Source organism: Papilio polytes, unplaced genomic scaffold, assembly GCF_000836215.1.
Source record: "Papilio polytes unplaced genomic scaffold, Ppol_1.0 DF823923.1, whole genome shotgun sequence".
Lineage (NCBI taxonomy): Eukaryota > Metazoa > Arthropoda > Insecta > Lepidoptera > Papilionidae > Papilio > Papilio polytes.
Genome location: NW_013525281.1, coordinates 6,072,680 through 6,097,925, shown reverse-complemented (window position 1 = coordinate 6,097,925; position 25,246 = coordinate 6,072,680). Strand labels below are relative to the sequence as shown.

The following is a 25,246-nucleotide window of genomic DNA, read 5'->3' as shown; positions in this document are numbered from 1 at the left end:
GCTTATTTGTCGTGTTTAAAATAAAATTCTCTGAGTATTTTCTTACGTTACCTCAGAAAGCTGGGAATTGAAGCTTTCAAATGAATAAACATATTGGAAAAGTTTTCGATAAAATTCTAATAAATGATGGATGGAGTTTGCTTTACATGTCCTTTGGGGTCTATTAAGGACTTTCTCAGCCTTTCGAGTTCACAAGACTTATGGCTGCCCGCGACTTTATCCAGGTAAAGGATGAGTTTGAAAAAATGGTTAAAGGTTAAGGATATGTATACATATGTATACATATGTAATACATGTTCGTATACGTAATTTTATTTGTACCTATACCGTATCTATACTCTGCATTTTTTACCGTATTTACCACGGGGAATGTTCCCAGGAGTTGTTAGGAACGATTCCTGCCGCCGAATTTCGTCATCGGACGACACGGCAGACCGCCAGGCACCATCCTCACCATGTTGATGGCTGGCATTCCACAACCGTGCGGTTTTCGCGGAACTTTCTGCCCCGCACAGCCGCGTTGTGGAACGGTCTGTCCTCGGCGGTATTTCCAAACCAATACGACTTAGGGTCCTTCAAGAAGCGAGCCTACAATTTCCTCAAAGGCCGGCAACGCATCGGTAGTTCCTCTAGTGTTGCGGATGTCCATGGACGTTGTTGACCACCTTTGCTCGTTTGCCCCTTTCTCATATAAAAAAAGATAAAACAATCTTTATAATTACGATTAAATAGTTAAAAGGGAACCAACAATTTCACCCTATATTGAATGGAACTCGCTTAACAAAACTCAATAGGATCTATTGTCAGTACTTAAAGTGAATGCAGTTATAATGGAACTCGAGAGTTAAAAACTGACCCCTAACAAACGTCCGTGGTTGAAAAGAAACGCCAGTTCGATGCTTGAATCGCTTATTATTAGGAATGGAGCTCGGTTAAAAGTTTTTACTGTTACAAAGAATAAATGACGGATCTCGTGAAAAAAAATACTTGATAAGTTTAAAAAGTGACCCGGTTTTTGAACTGTAAGTTATTTGAGTAACGTTTACGTTAAAAAAATTCAATTCGTCATTGTCGTATTTGTTTTAACGACTTTAATTTCGCTTGTGTAATATTTTTTTGATGATGAATACGTTTTGTTAACACTGGACAAATGTAAATTAGAAATTTTTAACTCGATCATTTTGTATAAACGCACATAAATAGCTATTTAATTTTGTTACAGTTAGTTCTTAAATAAACTTTCAAATAATCGTAAATATACAGAAGCAATTACTTAAAGTTACTCACCATTGACCCAAAGACAAAGTAACTATTGGCTTTGTTCATTACATTTATAAGGAAATGTCCAAGTGCCGCGCCGGCAGTAAGTGGCCTGTTTGTCAGGGGTGACAAGCTGACGGACGTCTATCGATCTTCCCTTTGTCTCTTCAAACAATACAACTGTTGAGTAATTAAACTACGAATACAATACTGATATAATTCAAATAAAAATAAGATAAAAATACACTAAGGGATACTCCGAAATTACATTTTTTATTTGTTAAAGTGCGTACAGATATGATATTCGCATCGAACATCACAATGCTCTTTACCCGTTACACTACGTACTGATTGCATGAATGTTCGCCTTATAACATTGTAACGTCAGTCTGTACATACCTTTACATTCAAAAATTAACGTTCTTTTCGTTTAAAATACGTTTAAATACTGATAAAAGTCTAAATCGCGAGGAGAATAATCCATAACTGAAAGATAAAGTATTAGTGTCTATTACCTTTATTCAACAACTAGCTGTTCCCGTACGACTTCATCCGCATAAAACAATGAAAATTTAATTTTATTGTTTACATGTGTCAAATTATCAATTGCTAATGTCAAAATGACATGACATGATGACAAACCATGGCAACCTTCCTTGATGTAGGCAGCTACTTATGGTCTCTTACCCACATTAGGGTTTTTATTCAAAATGTTTTAAGTTTATTGGTGTGAATATATATAGCCCAAAGCGTGTCGTAAGTGTAGGGCTTTTTGTTAAAAAAAGTATTATCTAAAAATATGCTGTAATTGCTGACATCTTAGGCAACAAAGAAGTGTGTGTTTACGCTTTATTATAATAAGTATAGAAGTATAGATATGGTTATAGAAAATATAAATATTACTTACATCTTAACCATAACTTCCATTAGTTCTCTAGAGAAATAAGCAACGAGTAAAATCCTTTAGTAAGGTTGCACTGCCACTTATATTTCCCTCAAGTACACTTAAGATCTCACAATAATCCAAGATATTTGAGCTAAGTATTTAAAGCAAAGCCAGTTTAATTTTAGGCTATTTTTTCCTCTTAACGGAACATCCATCCAAATTTACAAAATTCTAATACTGAATATTTGCTTTCTAATAGTGAATATTTTTTTTATCTATTCAGAAGTGTCAGTGCTAGTTCCAAATCTTTTTTTATTATTATTATAGTATGCATTATTGTGAAATATTATAAGTCTTCAAGTGTCACAAATTAACATGAACATGAAATTCTTAATTTAGATTGTTGGAATTTAAAACACCTCGCAGAATACGAAGGTAGTTTTAAGAAATTTGCCTAAGCAAGTGGTCCAAGTTCAACTAGGTCACAACCTACACGGGAGACGGTTACGAAACTTGTTTGAAGTTTCTTTTTAAAGTAGCTACTGAATAAAATATTATACAATCTCCATCTTATCTTTCTTGAAAAGTACTCACTATCTTTAAAATCTTTAATACGAAATGCACGTTCGTTCTCGGTTACGAATACTGATTTTTTTTCTAAAACCAAAGACATTGAAAAAATACATAGAGTAGGCATTGTTGGCACTTTACTTGAGAGATTTTTTACATAACCATCACTATCTGTTGACAGCCTTGAAGCCACATGTCAAGGTAATTAATTATATTTAAACTAGCTTTCGCCCACGACTCCGTCTGCGCGAAATTAAAAAAAAACAAAAGTTAGTAGCCTATGTATTCTTTTAGACTATCCTCTACATCTATACCAAATTTCACTGAAATCCGTTCAGCCGTTTATGCTACAAACTCTAACAAACATCCATCCATCTAAACTTTCGCATTTATGATGTTAGTATTAGTATGATTAATTTTCAATAAGATAAGATAAGATAATATTTAAATGTTTCAATTTTATTTTGTGACACTATTTAGTTTATTTTATAACAAAAGATGGAGCTTGTTACAACTTTTCAAAATGTTTTAGTACCTGTTAAGGAAACATGGTGGTACTATACTTGATAACTGATAGAAAAAGTACTGGTGAAAAAAATTCGTTCACTACGCCTAGTATATATATATACGCCTATATATTTCTTAAATGTTGGAACGACCCATAAACACTACTTCGTACTGTTTACCTACCTGACAGATGTCAAATTAACCAAGTTTGTTGTTAAAGCGTGGCCTCATCATTTAAGACGCTCTTATAGTTTCAGTATTTAGCTGTAGTTTAAATCATACTTATACATCTATTTATATTTTAAAGTTATAACGACATTTAATAATATCTCACTATACATGATTACTCTAGATCATGTCTCTCCGTCACGAATGAAGGGCTGTCATCATTCAAGACAGTTCAGACAGCTGAGTTACTCAGTCGAGGCAATATTTCCCTAGAGTAGAACATCTGTAACTGACTCCGAAATCAGTTGCCGTCCCATTATTCCCAGGGATCAGTTGCGAAGTTTACATTCGCCTACTTTGTTAGGAGTTTGTAACTTTTGATTTGTTGAACATTATCCACCCTTTGATTTTCTTTGGAAAAAGAAACACTCTCATACACAATTTCATTTATTTTACTTTTATACATACGAAGGTTGGAATGGATGGATGGATAGTTATTACTACGTTTCTCTAATACTGCTGAACGGATCTCGATAAAATTTGGCATGAAATAGAATACAGTCTAGATGAACACACAAACACAAGAAGTCACGGGCAAAAGATATAAAAAATATACGAGTATTTAAAACAGAAGCAGTTGCTATTTTACAAGAAGTTAAATTCCTTCAAAAACTGATGAAACATCAAATTACTAAGTCAAAACGCTCAAACTGCTTCAAACGGTACAAACAGTAATAACAGTAAAATTAAAACTAATTACAAAGTTGGACTAACTGCTCGGGATTTGTATAATTTTTCGCAGGAAACTGCGAGGTTGCGTTAATAGCAATACGGTTATTATAAAAGTTGAAAACATTTACAATAACAATAACGAGGGTCCGTCCGAGAAGGAGGATAATTATACCACAAACTTTAACTTTATAGGTACCCTGAACTGAAAGTTTACTTTTTTATAATAAGGTGGCAAATGAGCGAACGGCAAACTTAATTCACCGAAAAAGCAAAGCAACCGCTGTCCATAGACATACGCAATTACTGTTGCGTTGCGAACCCTTAATCGACAGACAAAGACACACATAAATAGGAATATTTCCACCTTTTTATGCGTCTTCTACGCAGTAAAATCACCTGATTTTAAAATGCTTTCGTCATGCGCAGTCCTCAGACGACTAGCAGAGTTTCTTCCACTTTACACACGCATAAATCTTGTGGTTTCAGATGAGATGGCGCGTCGCGGGTGGCGTGGGCGCGCCGCTCGCCGCCGCCGTCTTCTTCATGCTGCCTCTCATCACATCCTCCACTGGGGATATCAGTACGTAACAATAATGTATTCTCTTTTAATATATTGAATAATGCATTAAAATACCCTTGAGTAATAAGATAGTTTGCGCAACAAAGAGGAGGAAGTGTTTTGTAAGATTTTGTGATGTTTGAAACTTTAATTTTTAATGCATGTTTGTTTTAGTTCCATGTAATAACGTATACGTAATTTCGTTTAATGTATTTGTATTAGTCCTATACTAATAAAAATAAGAAATACATATATACAACTTTATATAAAGCATGTAAAATATATTATATACAAATTAAGGAATAAAGATATATGAGAAGATAATAATAACAAAAAAGAATTATCACAAAAAAAAAATCGGTCCACTAGCGACGGAGTTATGCCGTAACACACAAAAAAAATATAACATACAGACGACTTGAGTACCTCCTTCTTTTGGGAAGTCGGTAAAAATAGATTTATTCTTTTTAAACCTATTTAAGGTACAAATCACTTTCAACGCACCGAATTTCTCAAACTATTAAATTAATTAACAACAAAGTAAGTCCATTCTTACATATATAAAAGGCGTCCTCTCTCGTTTATTATTCAGAACCCAACGTAGCGTCCGATACGTAGCTCCTTAATCGTGGCTTAATCAGATTTAATTAATCTGTTAGCTAACACGTGTTACGGCTTGTAACATGTATTAGGTCGAAGGATAAGTTAAAATGTTGCTACATTAGACAAACAACCTATAAACCCACTTGAATATACACAAAAGTAATTAATTTACCTACACTTAATATTTTTTATTTCTCATAGTTTAATTTCTCATTTTTATATATAATACATTTTACATAATTTTTTATTAAAAAAAATAATACGTATTATAAAAAATATAGAAGTCCACCGACTGCGGAATCCGATGACTCAAGCAACCGGTGATCAGGGCTGCAGAGACTGGAACCTCCTCACTATTCCTGCGGTTTCTAAAATAAACGCCTTTTGAATAGGGCCCTTAATCCAACTGTCTAGCGAGAGCTTCTTGAGGTGTTGGTCAAAGCTCTTCGCTATTAGAATTATTATATTATAATTGTTATTATTATTATTATAGTGGCATTGAACGTGAACTCTATCCTTTAGAAGTTCTTTTTAATGTCATAAAAAACAATTTTCAATCATTTATCTTTCCATTTCATTCTATGAATTCATTCAGAGCAGATACGTTAGTCCGATCGCTTGGCTTTTATGCACATTTGACTAAATCTAGGGCAGCCGAGCGGCCATCGCGATCGCACGACCTAGATATGCTTCCTTGCCTTTGAAATCTATCCACATTTCCGGCCGGTAGAGCCAGCAAAGTCAAAGAGATTGATATATCGTAATGTAAGTCAAAAAAATATTTTCCCATCAACGTATTATTTTAAGATTTAAAAATAACATTTCTTTAGATTCTTTAATATAAATATAATACCACCAAAATTCTTATTTAATTTTATAATTTAATCTATTTAAGTAGTCGTAACAAGTAAATCAAAGTCTACCCATGTCACTTGACAAGAGAAAAAGTACAACAAATAAAAACACCATTTCTAAATAATAGACGCAATGCGGCCCTGTACTCTAACTTGAACTTAACCGGTATGAATCCGTAATGACTTAAACTTTTCGTAACAAAAAGAGGCAATTCTCATTTATGACGTCGGAGAAAAAAGCAGCGACTTTGAAGTGTTGAACGAAATGAGTTTTTCAGAAGTCCTGAAGAACTTCGAAACTTTTAAAAGCTTTATCCAATAATTTAATGTGTTACCGATACGTCATATATCGCTTCATAAAACCTGTCTGAAAATAAGTCGCTTTTACTTTTCATGCGTATTATAAGTACATTAAATAATTTACGAAGTAACATGATAAAAGATACTCTTATTTTTATATATCCCTTATTCTATCACTATCCCATTAAAAAAATAAAAAACGTCTTGACTCAACATAAATCTACTGAAACAACAAAAAAGAATAATAGTCAGAGAAACAAAAACAACTTAAATTGTTAACACAAAACAAAAGCTCGTAACCTAAACAAATACGATATGGCTATAAAACTAAAAAAATACAACATTTGCTTCGCAAGTCGTAAACGGACGACAATGTCCAACAAACCGAACTCTAATTTAACCCGCCCATACCATGTTATTACAGAATACATTTATTGTAAACTTTATTACCTACCAAATAAGGCATAATCTTAATAAACACAGAAAACGCCGCCAGTTATAAACAATAGCGAAGCGCAGCAGTGCATCCTTCAATGCAAGATTAGATCATACTAATATTATGAATGCAAAAGTTTAGATGGATGGATGGATGTTTTTAAAAGTTAACCTAGACGGCTGAACGGATTTCGACTAAATTTGGAAGAAAACATAGACTACTCACTTTTGTTTTTTAAATTCCATGCTGACGGAGTCGCGAGCGCTAGCTAGTTCTTTATAAAAAACGATTTCTTACATATTCTTAACGACGTAGCCATCCTAGAATTACAATTAGTGTGAAAACATTGTTGATTATGGATTTCGGACCCGAGCATTATCTAATATACGAAAACCAAATCTTTGATCAGTAGCCATTTTGAGGGCTTTTGAGAAAGGTTCTTAAATAATTTCGGATCATATTACAAAGGAAAATAATAACACCCTTCAAAGGTTACATAAGAAGGGATGTCAAATTAATAACTATACGATACTAACCATGACAATACCAAAATACGAACAAGATAATATTTACCTTACGCCTGTTGCCATGGAGATCTGCTTTACTGTGAGTTCCCACTAACGAAACACGTTTACAAAAACATGTCAGCAATGAGAATAAAAATAATATGACTATTTTATTCTTCTGTTTGTGTAGCGGTTACTCAAAATTAAAGCAAATTATAGAAATTTCTTGACTCCCAAAATAAACTAAGATTATCAATTGTGCCCAACTCAAGTTACTGGAATTATTTTTTTTATTTTTATCGGTATAATAAGGTTCTTTTTCTCGTGCACTTCAGCGCTTTTATTAGATTTTTTTTTTATATTCAAAACTCGAATACTTTGTGGGAATGAATGTGAAATATTACACAAACAAATAGCTGCTACAATTTTAATTTTACGCCCCTACGAATCCGCTAATTCTCTCGGCTTTGAATATTTTCATACCACGTGACAAAGGGAACAAACGAAAATTAAACAAAGTGTTATATTATTTTATATTACATTCCGATTATTAAAACATTGGCGGCGTTTTCAATTGTTTTTTTTTACCTTTATTAATCTATACTTAATATTATAAAGGGAAAAGATTTGTATTTTTGTATGTATTGAAATAACTCAAAAACTACTAAACCGATTTAAAAATTCTTTCACCGTTAGTTAGGTAATTTATCTGTGAGTAATATAAGCTATATGTTTTTAATTGACACAAGCTAAGTGGCGAGCAATACCTAGTGTAGAATACACATTAAGAACTGTGTATTTGTAAAATAAATTGGGCCACTTTGATAACATATTTGAAGTGCTAAATGCCAAACATATGGACCTTTTATGAACTCAAATTATTGTAGAACTACAATATATCGGTTGCATACAAAGCAATTGATAAAATAAGTTCTTGAACGTTAACATGGAAAGGATTGTAAGTATTTATTGTTTCTAGAAACAAGATGTAAAAACGATTTGTACGATTGAACTATAAAAAAAAACCTTTCAACATCGTATCAAATAAAAGCCGTCGTTTAAAAACATCGCTAGCTTTAAATAATGTAGCAGTTAAAATAATTAATAACCTGCCAAATGAAAAACACAGTCTGTCCGTTACTATAGAGCAATTTGTTTGTTCAATCGAAAATCCTGGATTAAAACTGAACTACGGCCCCTGCTTTTATTACGAAACAATTCAACCTTTGATTAAACTTTTTTTTTCGAGTTTTATAGCTTTTAGAAAGAATATTGGCCATACTTTTACATATTCTATACTATTGATACGCAGGAATTGTTATTTCAACATTGAATATATTGATTTGAAGACTTGGAAGTAAATTATATTACGTTAAAATACTATATTTTTACGCTATCTATGGTACATTTTGCAACAAAACTTCTTAAATAATCGTTTAACGCTTAGTATGGAAGTTAGTCTCCATTTAGTCAATAGCGTATAATAACAAACCTAGCGGCGCGGCGTTCAGTTGCGGCTGACTTGAAGGCAATCGGGCTATCATGGTCCGAGACCACACGCAGAGCTCAGGACAGAGCGAGCTGGTGGCGTACTGTAGAGCCCTCTGCCCCACTTTGGGTACATAAGAAACAGAGAGAGATATAATTACACTAAAGTACATATTAACGTAATAAGTAAATAATTTAAAAAAGAACATGAACGTTTTTTACTCGTAAACATCACCTTCAATCCAGTCTACATAAAACAGGGTAAACAAGGATAATGGATATTGGTTTCCATATTTCATGTGAGCCTAAAGTGCCAAATGTGACAGGGGGTTAACTTATGACACTATGCTGAAACTAAAGGTTAACGTGGGATGTTTTTGTTCCTATAAATTCTAGAAAAGGTAGCCCTTGCAACTTCTTCGGGAGTTTATTAAAACGAAAAAATCTTACCTTTTTTCGTATTTAACGTTTGAAATACAGAATAAGCAGAGCTTTCTGTTTAAATTTTTAATTCTGGGTTTCTAAAGACCGTTTACTTAATCATTACCTAGTGATTCATTAGCGTTAGGTTAACCTATGTTTCAAGTAAGTAAAATTTAAGTTAGGTAGTTCAGAAACGCATTTCATTAAGTTATCGAACCAAAATCACTAACGAATTGTTAAACGTAGCTGAGAAACCGGACATAATTAATTTTTTTAAAAAAAAATAAAAGCTAAATTTTGAATTGTACCTACGAGTAGCTCTCCTGTTAATTCTTCTTAATTTTGCATGTTTTTTTACTCAACATTATAAATAACAGATGCACATTTTTTATATATGTATCTTTTCATTCTGTATCAACAAAGACCTAGTTAATACGAGCAGAACACAATTAAAATGTAGCGTTCAGCGCTTTGAAAGTACGTATGAGTAATTTACAAAAACAATATACCTACAACGTTGTTGTTTTTTAATTGTATCCACTTTTATTATTTTGATTAAACCTACATTTTACTGTGAGTAAACAATACTAGCTGTTCCCGTGCGGCTTCATCCGCATGAAATTATAAAAACTTTATAGTCCCTCAACGATATCGCTGCACCTTTTTGACATTGACAGGATGGCGCTATGAGCATTTAGGGTTACCAGCAAGGTAATATGTCTACATTAAAAGGAAATTCTTTCCTTTTGAAAACGAAAACTGGGGTATCTCCTAGTTACCTTACAATGTAACTAGGAAATACCCCAGACTTCGTTTGTCGGTTAGAAGACCCTACATTTAAAGAACTTTTGTAGCAAACTTTTAGCAATTTATTACCTTACGAATTATTTTACATTATCAAATAAAATGGCCACTTGTTAAATGCACTTCAAATACAAACATTTTTATAAAAAAATAAAACTTTTCGTAACTTCTTCAGTCCGTTTCCGTTTAGAAACAAATATTACAAACTCCATTCAAGTTGGTGCATAAGTCAATTACGATTCATGCGGCGGACGATTCTGCGACCGTAATAACAAAGATTGCGGCGTCTAATTTAAATACACGCTACTTTAGATTGCTTGTTATTAGATGACATTTTTCGCTAGACAAGATTATAAAAGTTTAAATTGACTGTCACACAAAATCACAAACATAAAGTCGTAACTAAACTATGGGATTCTCGTCGTAAACAGAATTGGACAAAGTCTAGAGAACGACAAAATAAAAAAAATCTGTAAAACATAAAAAAATCAAACGTCTTAAAAGTACCAAAAGGTATTAATTTAACATTTATTTAATGTTGTTTTTTCAGAATTCTTAAAAAAATACTCTAGACAATTTTATTATCGTCAAAGTCGCAGCCAATCTAAACAGGGTGACGTAAAAAGCAAATCCGTACTTTGTGCTCGTACGTCTGAAGTGCGCATTGCGGCCCGTCTGCACAAGAATACTATTTCGATAAGAATATTTAATCAAACAACATTTGCAGTAAACATTTCATTCTTGCTAAAAATATATAAAAAGCGATAGATGATTTAAAAAGATTTTTTGCTTAGTGTAATCTACATATTTCTAATTTTAAACGCAATATAACATAATAGAGCGTCGGTGACTCAGTGGTTTAAGCACTTGACTTGTAATCTGCAGGTCCTGGGTTCGAATCCCGTTATGTACCAATGTGATTTTCGATTTTCGAATTTCATATGTACATAATTTACCAGACGTTCTTACGGTAAAACATCGTAATGCAAACCTGTACATATCTTCGAAGATATGTGTGAAGTCAACCAACCCGCAGTGGGCCAGCGTGGTTGACCATGGACTAGTCACCCCATATGGTAAGTTCCGAGCCCCTTAGTGGGGACGCATAGTGAGCTGGTGATGATGAAACACAATATAAATGTTTGATTCAAACATCATATATACTTATTATTAAAAAAACTTAACGATTTTGCTGAAACTATTTACTTTCATAAAGCTCTTTCGAAAAATGGAGTAAAAGTCATTAAGTTGCATATGCCTCTTTTAAAATGAAGTTAATTTAACCACATTATTTCAAAAGTAACGAGCAAAGAACGTATAAACCATTCTGACAAATGATATAGGATTTTCACATCGCACACAGATTTTTATTCATGAGTATTTTATTTTTATAACTGTTTTTAATTATAAGTAGTGTAGATTTGAGGAAAATTGTTTCTTAGCGTCTTATTTTATTAACTTCCATCATTATAGCGTAATTTGAACAATTCCTTTGTATATTTTCGTTCCCCTTTCTCTTACACTGAGATTATTTCCTTATATTCAAAATTTAATTAAAAGCAAGGCGTATACGCTTAAGATAATTACAATTGAAAAAGACAAACACATTGCCGCAGCGAGCCAAAGCCCTGCCGTGGTCGTAAACGCGCCGACAAGTGCCAGTAAAGCCAAGCTTTACCGCACCCCTAATCTAGATGCACGTTACATTTGAAATTACTACGTACGCTGGTACTATAAGGGTTGTTTAAGATACTAATAATTTGCTAGAACAACTCTAATTTCGAAAAAAATAATTATAACGTTTCGTTCACATACAAATAACTTTATTTATGGGTCAACAACTGGTTAACGTACCTTACTATTTATCTCAATGAAAATTAACATCTTCAGTCCATAGAAATTCACAATCCTCACAACATGTAGACGATAATTGTTATTATATGCGTATAGAGTGATGAACTCCAAGAATTTCTAATGGTCTCCTCATATTCTTGTTGTCCTTTCACAAATAAAATACGTTACGATGCACGTCCCTTTGTTTTTGTGATAGGTATATGTCGCCATTGACTTATCATCCATTTGATTTTTTGTACCGAAAAAACTTTAAAGATTTTTTTATAAATAAGAATTTATGTAACGTTAACATACATAACGTACGCATTGCGGGTCTCCATAGTGTATCGTTGGAGAGTATAAATTTGTATTATGCGAGGAAATACAACCCTCATTTGCATGTTTACGAGTCACGATCTAGACACGGGAGAAATAAAGAAAACAATTGACTGTGTTACAAACTTTACTAAAATTAATAAAAAAAATTTATTCGTAATAAACTTTACATCGACAAACTATTCATTATTACTGTTAAAGTACATGAACGAAGCAAAAATGGTATAAATACGCTTCCATTCACCAGCCAATAAACTCGACTTATAAACCTTTGTAAACACAACAGAAACTCTAAAATATAACCTAAACAAACACAATAATTTTATTCTAAACATTATCCATATTACCCTGAACCCGAGCAATATCAGTTTTATAAAAAAAAGGAAAATGTACATGTAATTTAGAGAACGAGCAAATATCAGGCGCGCTCGTATTCGCGGCGACAAGAGACCGTAAACTGACCGCTGACCGCAGCCTTAATCTAGGCGCGTATTACGCTCTTAGTAACACCCTGTATGTAAGCCCGATTATATTTTCTACATGCCCACACATATCTAACCTGGGTACTAGAAAGGATTTGCAACAATTCGCATTGTTTAAACGACCATATATTTTTTTTTAAATTGACTAAACGATAATGACGGAGGGACATTTTTTGCATATACATACTTTCAGATTGTCATGTAATTATTAAAGCATAATATCGATCTGAAAAATGTTTTATTTACTTTGTATGGAAAGCACCTCTTCACCTTATATTATACCAGAATATTTTTATCACTATTGCGATAAAGTACAGTTAAATTTAAATCAATAGGTTTAACAACGTTATATATTATCTTAGTCAAGGAACAATATCCCGATCGATAATTATCTGCAATCAGTTCTATTTCCGTTAAATCTTTCTATTTCTACTAACTTTTAATTGCAGGACACCATGGCACGTCGCGTTCACGAGGTTGGCGAGCGCAGCCGTCGTCAGATGTAACAGCCAACAATTCAGTGAGCAACGTCACTGCACAGCTAGGAGGCACCGCCTACCTACACTGTCTCGTCGGACACTTGAATGAACGAGGGGTATGTATTTAACGGAGCGAAATTAATAATACTTTTTGAACGATTAAAGTAACTGGCAACTAATAATTTTGAGTACTAGCTGAATGTGCATCGTGTATAATAGATTTCTAAACGACGAAAGAATGACAGATGACAGATGACAATGGTGGAATGATGCGTTTTGATATTATAAAATCAATTGGTTTAATCTCTATAAATGTGTGTTTAGAGTGTGTTGTGAAGTTATCAATTAAGATGAGGGTCAGCTAATGATGGTGTTACTTATGTTACGCGATCGTATTTGTAAACGAAATGAGTGCGTATGCGTGCGTACGCACGCCCCCAATGGAAGAACGTTACCGTTACATGATCTACCTTCGGAATTGTATTCTACGAACCGCTCGTCACTCCGACATATTTATAAATATTAAAGGCTGAAAGCGAAACTGAAAGCGTGAACAACAAAAATGTAGTCCAGTAGATTATCACATCATAAAGAAGTGAGCACTTTACCTACTAAATTACTCGGTACTCGACCAGAAAACTGGGCATAATTCTAGAATATTTAAGTTCGTTCAAACTCTTTAAGATTGTTCTAATCTATCCTAACGTAAGCCCTTAGAGACCATTTAATTTGTTATTTGTTACATTTTGACAAATAATTATACTGTCACCCGCCACTGTGTTCGCGTGGAATTAAATAAAAGAAAAGTAAATAGCCTATGTTGTCTTCCAGAATATCCTCGACGTCTATGCCAAATGGCACCGAAATCTGTACAGCAGTTTAGGCTACAAATTCATACAAAAATCCATCCATCTGCAATTTCGAATTTATAATATTAGTAAGATTTTTACTCTGACACACTTATCTGTGTTCATACGGCGGTATAAAATGTAATTATAAGGTTGTATTGTTTTTCCAGCAAGTATCGTGGATTAGGAAGCGCGACTGGCACATTCTCAGTTCAGGAAAATTTACATACACGAACGACGAACGGTTCCAGGTAAGAAAACTGTAATTATAAAAACTTGGTTCCATAGTAAATACGACCAGAAACATGAACATATATAAATACAAGAGATTCAAAATATATATAGAGTAGGCATAGTTGACCTTTACTTGACGTTTTTCATATAACATGTCTACTAGTAAAACTTGACAACTGATATAGTACCTTTCAAAGAAAGTACCGGTGAAAAATGTTGTTCACTATGCCTTGTCTGAATATTTCTTAAATGTTTTTGTGTAGATACTACAAATGTATTATTTAATATTTATGTACTAGTAAATATTTTTCCGAATGTCTCATATCACGCGTTAACTGACAGTGTTGAGCAGACGAGCACAGGGTCCCTTCTAACACGCTGTCGGTGGTAGCTGTTGCTCGCGACTTCGTTTGCGTGAAATTAAAAATATGGCCTGTGTTACTTACTGATAACGTAGCTTTTTAGTGGTGAAAGAATTTTTTAAATCAATCCGGTAGTTTTTGAGTTATTTCAATACAAAAAAATACAAATCGTCACTGTATTAGTACAGATGTCAAAACAAAACAGTATCATACAGGCGTTCACAAATTAATGTTTATTATACAGAGCCAGTAAATTTGCATTCCGGTAACCACTTTTTAGTATTAATTAAAACGACATCAGTAAACGTAATTACGGATGTGTAGTTTGTTACAAATGTTTCTGTATAAATGAACATTGGACAAAGCTAATGAATATGTAATTCTTTGCGGTATTTTAAACTAGAAATTGTCGACGGTTACTAACGACTGGTCAATTGATTGGGAAATTATTCGATCGGATATCGTTCGTTTTACGCTAGTTTTAAATGAAATCGCCGAGAACGTTGCGCTTCGTTTTTGATGCTTCCGGAGCTCTAATGATGTGCGATTTAAATTTAACGCTTCCAGTTTATTGGCGACTATTTGATGTCCGAGATTCCCTTTACTATTAAATATCTTTTATAACAGAAAATAAATTTCCACATCTCTTTCCTTAATATGTCCATGATTATCAGATCATAATAAAAAGTTGTCCCGAGTTTTACTGCTTTTAGTATGTTTAAGATTCTAGTAAGTGTAATAATTAAATTATAATGAAATTGCGACTCACGCACGATGTCAGGATTTTGCATATTCGATGCGATATAAAGCGGCCGCGACCGCGACCGCTTTGATTGACGACAATAATTTTGTAAAAGTGCCATCTAGTGACTGTTTGTGAACATGTACTATATTTTCATATCTTCCACAGGTCCTACACGGGGAAGGCTCCGAGGATTGGACTTTGCAGATCAAGTTTGTTCAGAAAAGAGATAACGGCACGTACGAGTGTCAGGTAAGTACGGACAATATTTAAGAAAAGCTGTTGTCTGCGACTTTGTCCATGTGAAATTAAAAACAGCCTATTTTAGTCAGTTTTTAATGGTAAAAGAATTTTTAAAAATTGGCCTAGTAATTTTTTAGTTATTTCAATACATGCAAAAATACAAATCATTCCTCTTTATGATAGTATAGATATAAATGTGTAACATTATGAGATTTAAAATTAAATAATTATTGTTAATATTTTTACATCAAGCATAGATTTTAATAAATAAAATTTAATTTAAAAAGACAGTTCAACGATATTTTGTACTGAAAATTTCAACTTATAAAAATACATTAAAACACCAAAGCTACAACGAAACACAAATAGACATAACCTGAATTCATAATAGGGTATAATGTTGTTAATGATATATGAGTCCTAAAACTCAAATACGCAAATACCAATTTGTTTTGGTTAATGAATGTTTATACAGCGATTATTTATGCAAGTGGCGACAAAACGCAGGTGCGGACTGCGGCCGAATTAAATTGCAATAAAATACACAATCGTATATGTAAACTGAAAAATGTTAAATTAAAGTTTTATCTACAATAATATTAAAAAATATGGAAAGTGTTGTATTTTTAGATATTTGTATGTATTGAAATAACTCAAAAACTACTAGGCCGATTTCAATAATTCTTTCACCATTAAAAAGCCACGTTATCACTGAGTTACATAAGCTGTTTTTTTTTTTATTTCACGCGGACGAGGGTGCGAATTGAAACGGGTTATAATTTAAAAAAATCTAGTGTAAATAGAAATAGAAGGGTCTTGAGTCCTTTCTCTTGAAATTACTAAGTAGTATTTTAAGTAACACTGACATTATTACTAATATTAAATCTTCCCTAAGAAAGACCACTAAACGACTATGAGTAGAGCGTTACTCAGTAATATTATTTTTTGTAGATTAACAGCAGATATTGTTAATCTAAACAATCATACATAAATAAATGCGAAAGTTTAGATGGATGGATGTTTGTTAGAGTTTGTAGCCTAAATTGCTCATCGGATTTCGATAAAATTTGGCATAAATATAGAGGGCAGTCTAGTAGAACACATACATAGGCTATTTGCATTTGTTTTTTTTTTTAATTCCGCGCGGACGAAGTTACGGACAAAAGCTAGTAATAAATAAATATCCATATAATAATAACTACTGTAAGTAGTAAAAATAATACAAGCCTTTAAGTAGATTTCTAATTACTTTAGTTAACGTGATCATTTGTATAATTTTCTCTTTAATGCCTTTAATAACAATTACACTCTAGCGAATACAATGTTGAAACAAACAAATGAAACGTTTTTGTTATCAGCTAACGTTTGAACGCTTCAAGTAGCATACATACTGGTTTTCATTTTGTATAGTACTATTTCATTAGTTATAAAACATTTTTATTAAATGACGAGCTGTTGCCCGCCTCTTCGTACGCGTGGTATTAGAAAACATAAAAACCATACAAATTACAAAAAGTTACGTATCCCTCGGGAACCGGACATTTCTCGGGGATGAAGCTTATCCCATGTGTACTCCAGACTTTGTTTTATATCTGTGCCAAATTTCAATAAGATATGTTGAACCGTTGCAGAAAGATCGAGTAAACATTAAAAATCTAAATTAACGAATCCCATGGGAACCGTAACTATTCCCGGGATAAAAAGTAGCCTATGTGTTCTTCCAGACTATGCTCTAAACCTATGCCAAATTTCATAGAGATCCGTTCAGCTGTTTAGGCTACAAACGCTAACAAACATCCACCCATCCATCCATCCATCCATCCATCCATACTTTCGCATTTATAATATTAGTAAGATAGTAAGATTAATTAATTTAAATTATTTTTGTAACTGATTGAGAAGAATTTTCAAAGAGATTTTATCGTCGTGTTTCTAAATATGTCATTCGAAAAAGGGTCTTCAAACTATACATTATCAGCTGTTGCTCGCGACTTTGTCTGCGTGAAATTAATAAAATATATAACCTATGGTGTAAATCGGCCCAGTAGTCTTTGAGTTCAATACGTACAAAATTCAAAATCTTTCCTCTTTATAATATAAGTATAGACTAGTGTTATAGTTAGCGTTGTGATTGTCTATACATATTCTATTGCAAACAGACGAATGAATTTGCTCGAATGCATTTGCATACAATTGAAATGCATTAATACGACTATAGATGGAGCCACATCAATCAGTACTTCATTATAGACCATTCATCACATATACATCATTTAGAATCAATGAATCAAGTAAAGAATATTGGAAACAACAAAACAACCAACTGAGATAAATTAAAAAGGTAACTAAATACTTCTATACCAATATTATAAATTTGAACGTTGTTATAATTTGACGGTCTTTTGTTTTAAACGTAGACAAATTGACAACCTCTTTTCTAAGGTCTGTTAAAAATATATTCTTGTATTGTAACTGTAGTCTATATTATTGTTATAAAGAAGAGGAAAGATATGTTTTGTATGTATTGAAAGAACTCAAAAACTACTGGGCCGATTCCAAAAATTATTTCACAATTAAAAAGCTACGTCGTCAGCGATTGACATTGGCTATATAATTTATTTATTTTTTAAATTTCACGCGGTTGAAGTCGCGAGCTACATCTAGTTTATGATAATTACATTTTATTTAAAAAAAAATCGTCCTACTTAAAAATTCATTAAAATTTCGCTTGGAAATAATTCGCATAAAGTAGGTTGTGTAATATAAGAGTTTTAAGCTTTCAGAAGTTCGCGTAACAAATTAAACAAAGCGGCGAGCGCCGCAGCCGTAGCGTTAACACGTAGCAGTGCTACGGAAGACAAACACAGCCTTAGTTATGTGTGAACACACTGCTACGAAACTCATGTTTATTAATCAAGAAGACATATACACATTATCTTTTAAAAGAAAACTAGCGCACTTGTTTTTATATTATAAGGTGACTAACGAGCGAGGGGTCACATAAATGCACCTAAAAAGCGAAGCGATAATTGCCCATATAATTTCACAATAGCAGATGCGTTGCCTACATGACTACTTCTTGCATAAACTTGCTTACAATTATCAGTTTCAGTAACATTTTAAACTTTTCTTAAACTTTATTTATATGTATAACTTCTATAACTTAAAAGCACTTAAAAGTTGTATAAAATTTTCTTGTAAAGTTTATCTTAGTTGGCGAAAAGAATTTTGAAGAAAGCAGCGCAGGTAATCCTCCCGAAGCGCAAAGCCTGTAGCGTTAACATCAACAAAGCCTTCTTTGTGTACTGAAATATAGATGGGAACGGCATCAGATTTCTACAGATTCTGTGCCATCTAGAGCGAATGCAATTTAAATCTTAACAGTACGCTATTATTTAGTAAATATAATATTGTGTATTTAATGAAATAAATAAACTATATTATTCCGAATCTATGTAACGAAACTCAATTCTTACCTTTATAAAGTACGTAAGGTTTTGGTCTATAAAAATCTCTAAAAATAGAAGAAAGCGCTTTACAGTAGTACAGCCTAACATCTTCGCACGAATGAGTCGGCACGCCCGGTGTCATACCACGATCACACAGAAGACAGGCATGAAGTGAAAGTAATTCCGCGTTTCGTTTGATGAGCGTGGTTTTAGTCCCTTTCCCTTTCCATCCTTTTCGTCAGAGGAAAGTATGGTAAGGAAAAGAGGACATGATATGGAAGGAGAAATGACCTCTTTATGTGCGTCTCCTCCTCCGTCTATCAAGAGTAGGCAACGCATCTGCAATTGCGGTTGTTTATGGTCAGCGGTCGCTTTCCATTTCGGTGAATTTAGGTGGCCGCTTGCTCTTTTGCTACCATATATTGTAAAAAAAAGCTTTGATATTATTGTTTGTGTTCAGTCCAAATAAATAATTCACTATTAAATAACTTTGAAATACTGGTAACTCACATTTATGTGAGCTTTAGCTCGGAATAAGCGTCAGATTAACTCAGACATGTTTTGTATCCCCCTGTATACTCTGAAATATTCATTACACTTCCTGCTGGCGTCGAACTAAATTATTTGGCACTTGAGACGAGGAGGGCGGCTGAGGCACGCCCTCTACCCTTTCATGTTATATTCATGTCTCGCAGTCATCGTTTTTTATTCCAACCAGACAAGATTTATTTACTAACATAACTAACACTCATTAAATTCATTAACAATTTAAATTAATTGCAATTTAGTTAGCTAATAATAAAAATTAAACCAATTATGTCAATAATTAGTAATAGTGACATCTATTGTTGAAAANNNCACCTACATAAGACAATGGTTTAGGTAGTTTGTTAAGGCAATATAGATGGAGCTAGTTGATCAAATTAATTGAGTATACGCCTAATGAATGTTTTAGTTTAGTTTCGAAAAATAAATTGTTTAAACTATCGTGAGACATTACTTTAAGCGAAAATTAATTAAAAACGGCTCAACTCACGCCTTTATCTTCCGGTGACGGAGAAGAAGAAGGATCCCCGAAGGGTCCGAAACTAGTCGGTGCCGTCACCGGAAGATAAAAGCGTGAGTTGAGCCGTTTTTAATTAATTTTCGCTTTCTAAAAATAGTTTAGTAAACTATATAAATGTATAATTAAAATGCGATATTAACCCTTAAATTTGAAACTTAAGTTATTCTCTAACGAGGATTAACGTCGGTCTAAATCTAATTAAAGTTGTAAACTTACCTTCGTGGATAATCTCCAAGCGCCGCCTGTCTTGTATGAAACATCAAGTAACTTAGAAAATTTCCTCATAACTTAAATACATTGTTTATTTGACGACCTGGAGATGACGTTACATGTCTAAATAAGTTAAGAAAGTCTTACTTACATAACAATTAAGGAGAGCAAAGGTAGGCTATACTTATACACATTACATTTAACGTATCTCCAAGGCACTTAAATTATAGATTCTACAAAAAAACTTGACGACTCTTAGATTCAGTAGCCACGAAGATAACTGTTTCGTTTCAGTATTCGGCCGTGACATAGGAAATTATCAAACATGGATCAATTTAATTGGAATACGTACACAGTTACACCTTTTCTCGTCTTTGACCAAACTATCGCACAACAGTTGTGTGATTGTTGATTGTTTCGCAGCCAATTCAACTGTTTAGTTGCATAACTAAAAATCGAGGATGGTGCACACCTCCATATAAGCTCATAGGAATTACAGTGAGACAAAACAGTTGTGCGATAGTTTGGTTTCAGGTCCGCGCGCTGTTAATAAGCATTAACGTCCGTTCTAATACAATTATATTATTCAAATTCACTCGTTATTTTCTATTAGAAGCGTCCATTCTTGTCCATTGTTAAGTCCTGTTCACACAAGCGTTGTAAGCCGCTTATTGCCCGCCGGACCGTACGCCTCGGCTACGACTCTTAGTACAATGTTAAAGCTATTGTCGAAAGAACGGATGCCTTTAAGAACCATCCAGACGTACCGTACGTGTTTCCAAGTATTTCATAATAGTGAAATACGAATTTTCATTTATTCCTTTAACATTACAGAGGACAAATGTTTAATATTGTACAAAATACAAACATTTTTATTTGTAAAACAAAACCATAGAATACTACAACGTGACAAGTTGGTAGCAACTTAACAATAAATAAAGAGAAATATTGACCCTTACTATAAACACTGTCTAAATTAGACAGTGTTTAAATACATTTTAGTTTCAACATATGTTAACTCTTTTATACCATGACGTTTTTATAGCGTGAATTTTTGAGTAATAGCTATAAAAACATTAATATGCGTACGTCTGCGAAATACAATTTTGACCAAATAATGAAGTACTTATAACTGGTAATATAAATATAGTTATTGTGAAAAATTAAACCTCGTTTATGTTCATGTCAATCTGTGGCGGTCAGAAGTTAACGTGTGTTTAATTAAACACTGTCAATATACAATGTGTTCTAATTCGAATTTGATATTACATCAATTACCAATCGAAACTTACTCCGCAAGTTATAATACAATTTATTCTCGCAAGATTTAATAAAGTTATAGGCTTCAGACATCGTTGAAAGTTTTGTTTGATAAGTTATGAAGCTTGGATTACGCTCTCTAAGGGATAAACTTCCACAAGATCAGTTAGTAACGGTCTAATGGCGTCTGAACTATGATTCCTATTTACTATAAACAATGTTTAAGACCTCAATACTCTACTAACACTTCTCATAATGTATTTAAATGTACCCTTAAACATAAGATATGATGTAACAATTAGCTAGATTAGTTAGTATATTTCCTACTAGCTGTTACTTACGACTTTCTACGTGAAATAAATAAGTGAATATATTGCCTAGTTTACTAACTGATAACATAGCTATTTAATTATGTTTTATTTCAATCAGCCCAGTAGTTTTTTTATGTTATTTCATTACAAACAAAATTACAAAATTCTTTGTTTTTTATAATATCAGTATAGGTTACGAAATATAGGTCAGTCTAGCTCTTAACTGATCGTCTAAGTTGACTTTTAACGCTTTAATCCAGCTTTAACCAAAACCAATAGGAAAAAAATGACAAACACAAGTTAGTTTGAAGTAATCGTTAATAAACTCTATTTTATCGCTATGAAATTTAAACGTTCGGTATATATCTTGATATGACGTCACAATAAAAGAGCAAAAATAGCTACCAGCATCGTCTAGGAGGTCGGAAGTATCTCGTAAATCTCATACCCCAGCAGCTTCTAGCCGCTAGTAATGTTAAGTGCCGTTTAAGTCGATGGGCTAGAGTTATGAAAGGCGGAACGTCTGCGCGCCTAGCGCTATAATTTTTAATGCTGATATTTTACCGTAACTCAGCAAACAGCAAGATTGGTAGAATTACGTCATGATATAATTCAAGTTTTGAATATGTTTTCCAAAATATTCTATACTATTCCTATTTGTTATATCGTGTAATCTTACTTTTTTTACTAATATTACAAACTAGCTTTCGCCCGCAACTCCGTGTTCGTGTAATTTAAAGAAAACAAAAGTGAGAAGCCTATGTGTTCTTTTAGACTACTCTTTACGTCTGTGCCAAAATTCATCGAGATTCGTTCAGTTGTTTATGTTACAAACTCTAACAAACAACCATCTAAACCTTCGCATTTATAATATTAGCAGGATTAGTAAGAAGTAAGATGTAAACGTTTAGATAGATGCTGGAACAGAATAATGGATCTCGATTAAATTTAGCACAGAATAAAATATAGTCTGGAAGAACACATAGGATACTTACTTTTTTAATTCCGCATCAATAAAGATGCGGACAAATGCCCAGAACTGTTTTTTTTTTTACAACTTTATTTCTGTAACACTTACGAAATTTAGAAAAACACGCTCGTTCTTTATATAGATACTCCTTACAAAGTTGTTGTTTAGCTTTATTATTTTGTTTAATTAGGCATTTAATTAGTGAGTGAACTGGCGTGTGTAATTAAAATACGCTTTATAATTAAGGGGTTAATGAACGACGATCATTAAGCTGTCAGAGTGCACGCTGCAACCGAGTAAAACTTGATGCAAATTTTCACTTAAAATGTTTATAAACCCCTATATATCACTTAAGGAGTCTCTATAAGATACGAGTACATCAAGAATTTCATTAATACCCGCTACTTTCTAAATCTAACTAATATTATAAATAGGAAAGTTTAAATGGATCGATGTTTGTTAGAGTTTGTAGTCTAAACTGCTTATTGGAGCTGGATGTAATTTGGTATAGACTTAGAGGATAGTCTGGAAGCACACAGGCACTTATGTTTTTTTTTATTCCACGTGGACGGAATCCCAGGCGTGCTTTATAAATACTTTTAAGCTTCTTAAAATAAACTTAACTAATAATAATAAATACTTAGATTTCATAACGAACCCAACTTAATTGATTACGATAAAAATAAGATGTTAATAAGATTCATGTCACAAGTAATCAAATAAAAAGTACCAAATAAAGACATACACAGTATATGAGTATATAGCTAGCTAGCTGTCGCTCGCGACTTCGTCTGCGTGAAATTAAAAAATAATTAAAATGAAGCCTATGTTACTGACAGATAAATTACATTTCTAATGGTGGAAGATTTTTTGAAATAGGCTCAATTGTTACGTGAATTAAAAACATACAAAAATACAAATCTTTCCTATTTATAATATTAGTATAGATTCATATTACCTTAAAAGAACATCGCAAGATTTTCTATGATAAATATTTAAGCTTCTAAAAAACTAAAAGTTAAAACCCACAGCTAAAGTCGCAAGTTTTAAATGGAATAATACACAAAGTTAAATTTAACATTTTTGAGACGCCGACACTTTGTAAACTCTTCCGGACTTCTCAGAGGATTATAATCCGTCAGAATTAAATAAAAACCTTTCACAAAGAGATTAATTTAAATAAGCCCTCTTTCAATGTATAACTAAAGACGATTATTTTAAATTACAAATACTGAAAAAAGGTTCAGTCCTTTCTAAAACATGAATAAGTTCTAAACACTTGAAATGGGCGCAGAACTATGACTAAAATATCACACAACAGTTGTGCGATTTTCAATTGTTTCGCAGCCTATTCAACTGTTTAGTTGCACAGCTAAAAATCGAGTCGTGTGCATACTCCTTATACGCTCATAGGAATCAAAGCGAGACCAGTTGTGCGATAATTTCGTCAAAGGTGTGCGCGCTTTCAGAAACTATTTAGACACAAAATAACCTCAAATTCTAGTTACGATAGTTCTGATTTAATTTGTATAATCGACATTATTTACTTAAATAAACTTCTTGAATCCAACTCCAATGGATCAACGTTCACGAGAAAAATAACTCAAGATTTTTCAAACCACTCTACTCAGAAATAAAAATAGAACAAGAAATAAAGGCTAAATGTTAAAACGGCTTAAATAAAATAGCCCCTGTGAGAAAGTTGCGGTGAAATTCAGCTGGCTTAGAGCGTTTTACGCTCCATCAAGTTAAAAAAGAACGCACTCCAAGTTCCGTAAAACTTTGGCTTCTGAGAGTAACACATTACCAACATTTGAGGCTTTTGTGTATTATATAAAATAACAATTCTTTTATTATTATTAAAATCTCTTTATTATTATATTCTAATAAAAGTTCCAAATTTTACTGTCGATGCATACACTGCCGGCCAAAAGCTTGAGACCACTTTGTGCACAGGTTATAATTTGTAAAATATTTACATTGAGTCCCTCTGGTGTCATACTAAGCAACGTTGGATAAACATAAGTTGGGTTAAATCGTCATATTCAACCAAAGAATTACTGTTGTCGGTAATGTAACAAACTAGCTGTTGTTCACGACTTCGTCCGCATGAAAATAAAAAATATAACCCATGTTATTCAGTGATAACGTAGCTTTTTAATGGTGAAAGAATTATTAAAATCGGCGCAATAGTTTTTAAGTTATTTCAATATACACAAAATCCAAAAATACAAATCTTTCCTCTTTATAATATTCGTATATCATAGATAAAGTGTGAATACATTTTTTCATACAATTTATACCCTTAACAGTGTACACAAAAAT

General features: G+C 32.9%; 1 protein-coding gene across 1 annotated transcript in view; it reads left to right on the top strand.

The window, feature by feature from the left end:
* The window catches only part of LOC106102059 (hemicentin-2-like), a 91,840-nt gene that overhangs the window by 54,948 nt on the left and 11,646 nt on the right, over positions 1 to 25,246 (top strand). The window contains exons 2-5 of the mRNA XM_013281466.1: positions 4,610 to 4,703; positions 13,197 to 13,342; positions 14,245 to 14,325; positions 15,581 to 15,664. Of these exons, the coding sequence (XP_013136920.1) occupies positions 4,610 to 4,703; positions 13,197 to 13,342; positions 14,245 to 14,325; positions 15,581 to 15,664 (405 nt within the window). The remainder of the gene's footprint in view (positions 1 to 4,609; positions 4,704 to 13,196; positions 13,343 to 14,244; positions 14,326 to 15,580; positions 15,665 to 25,246) is intronic.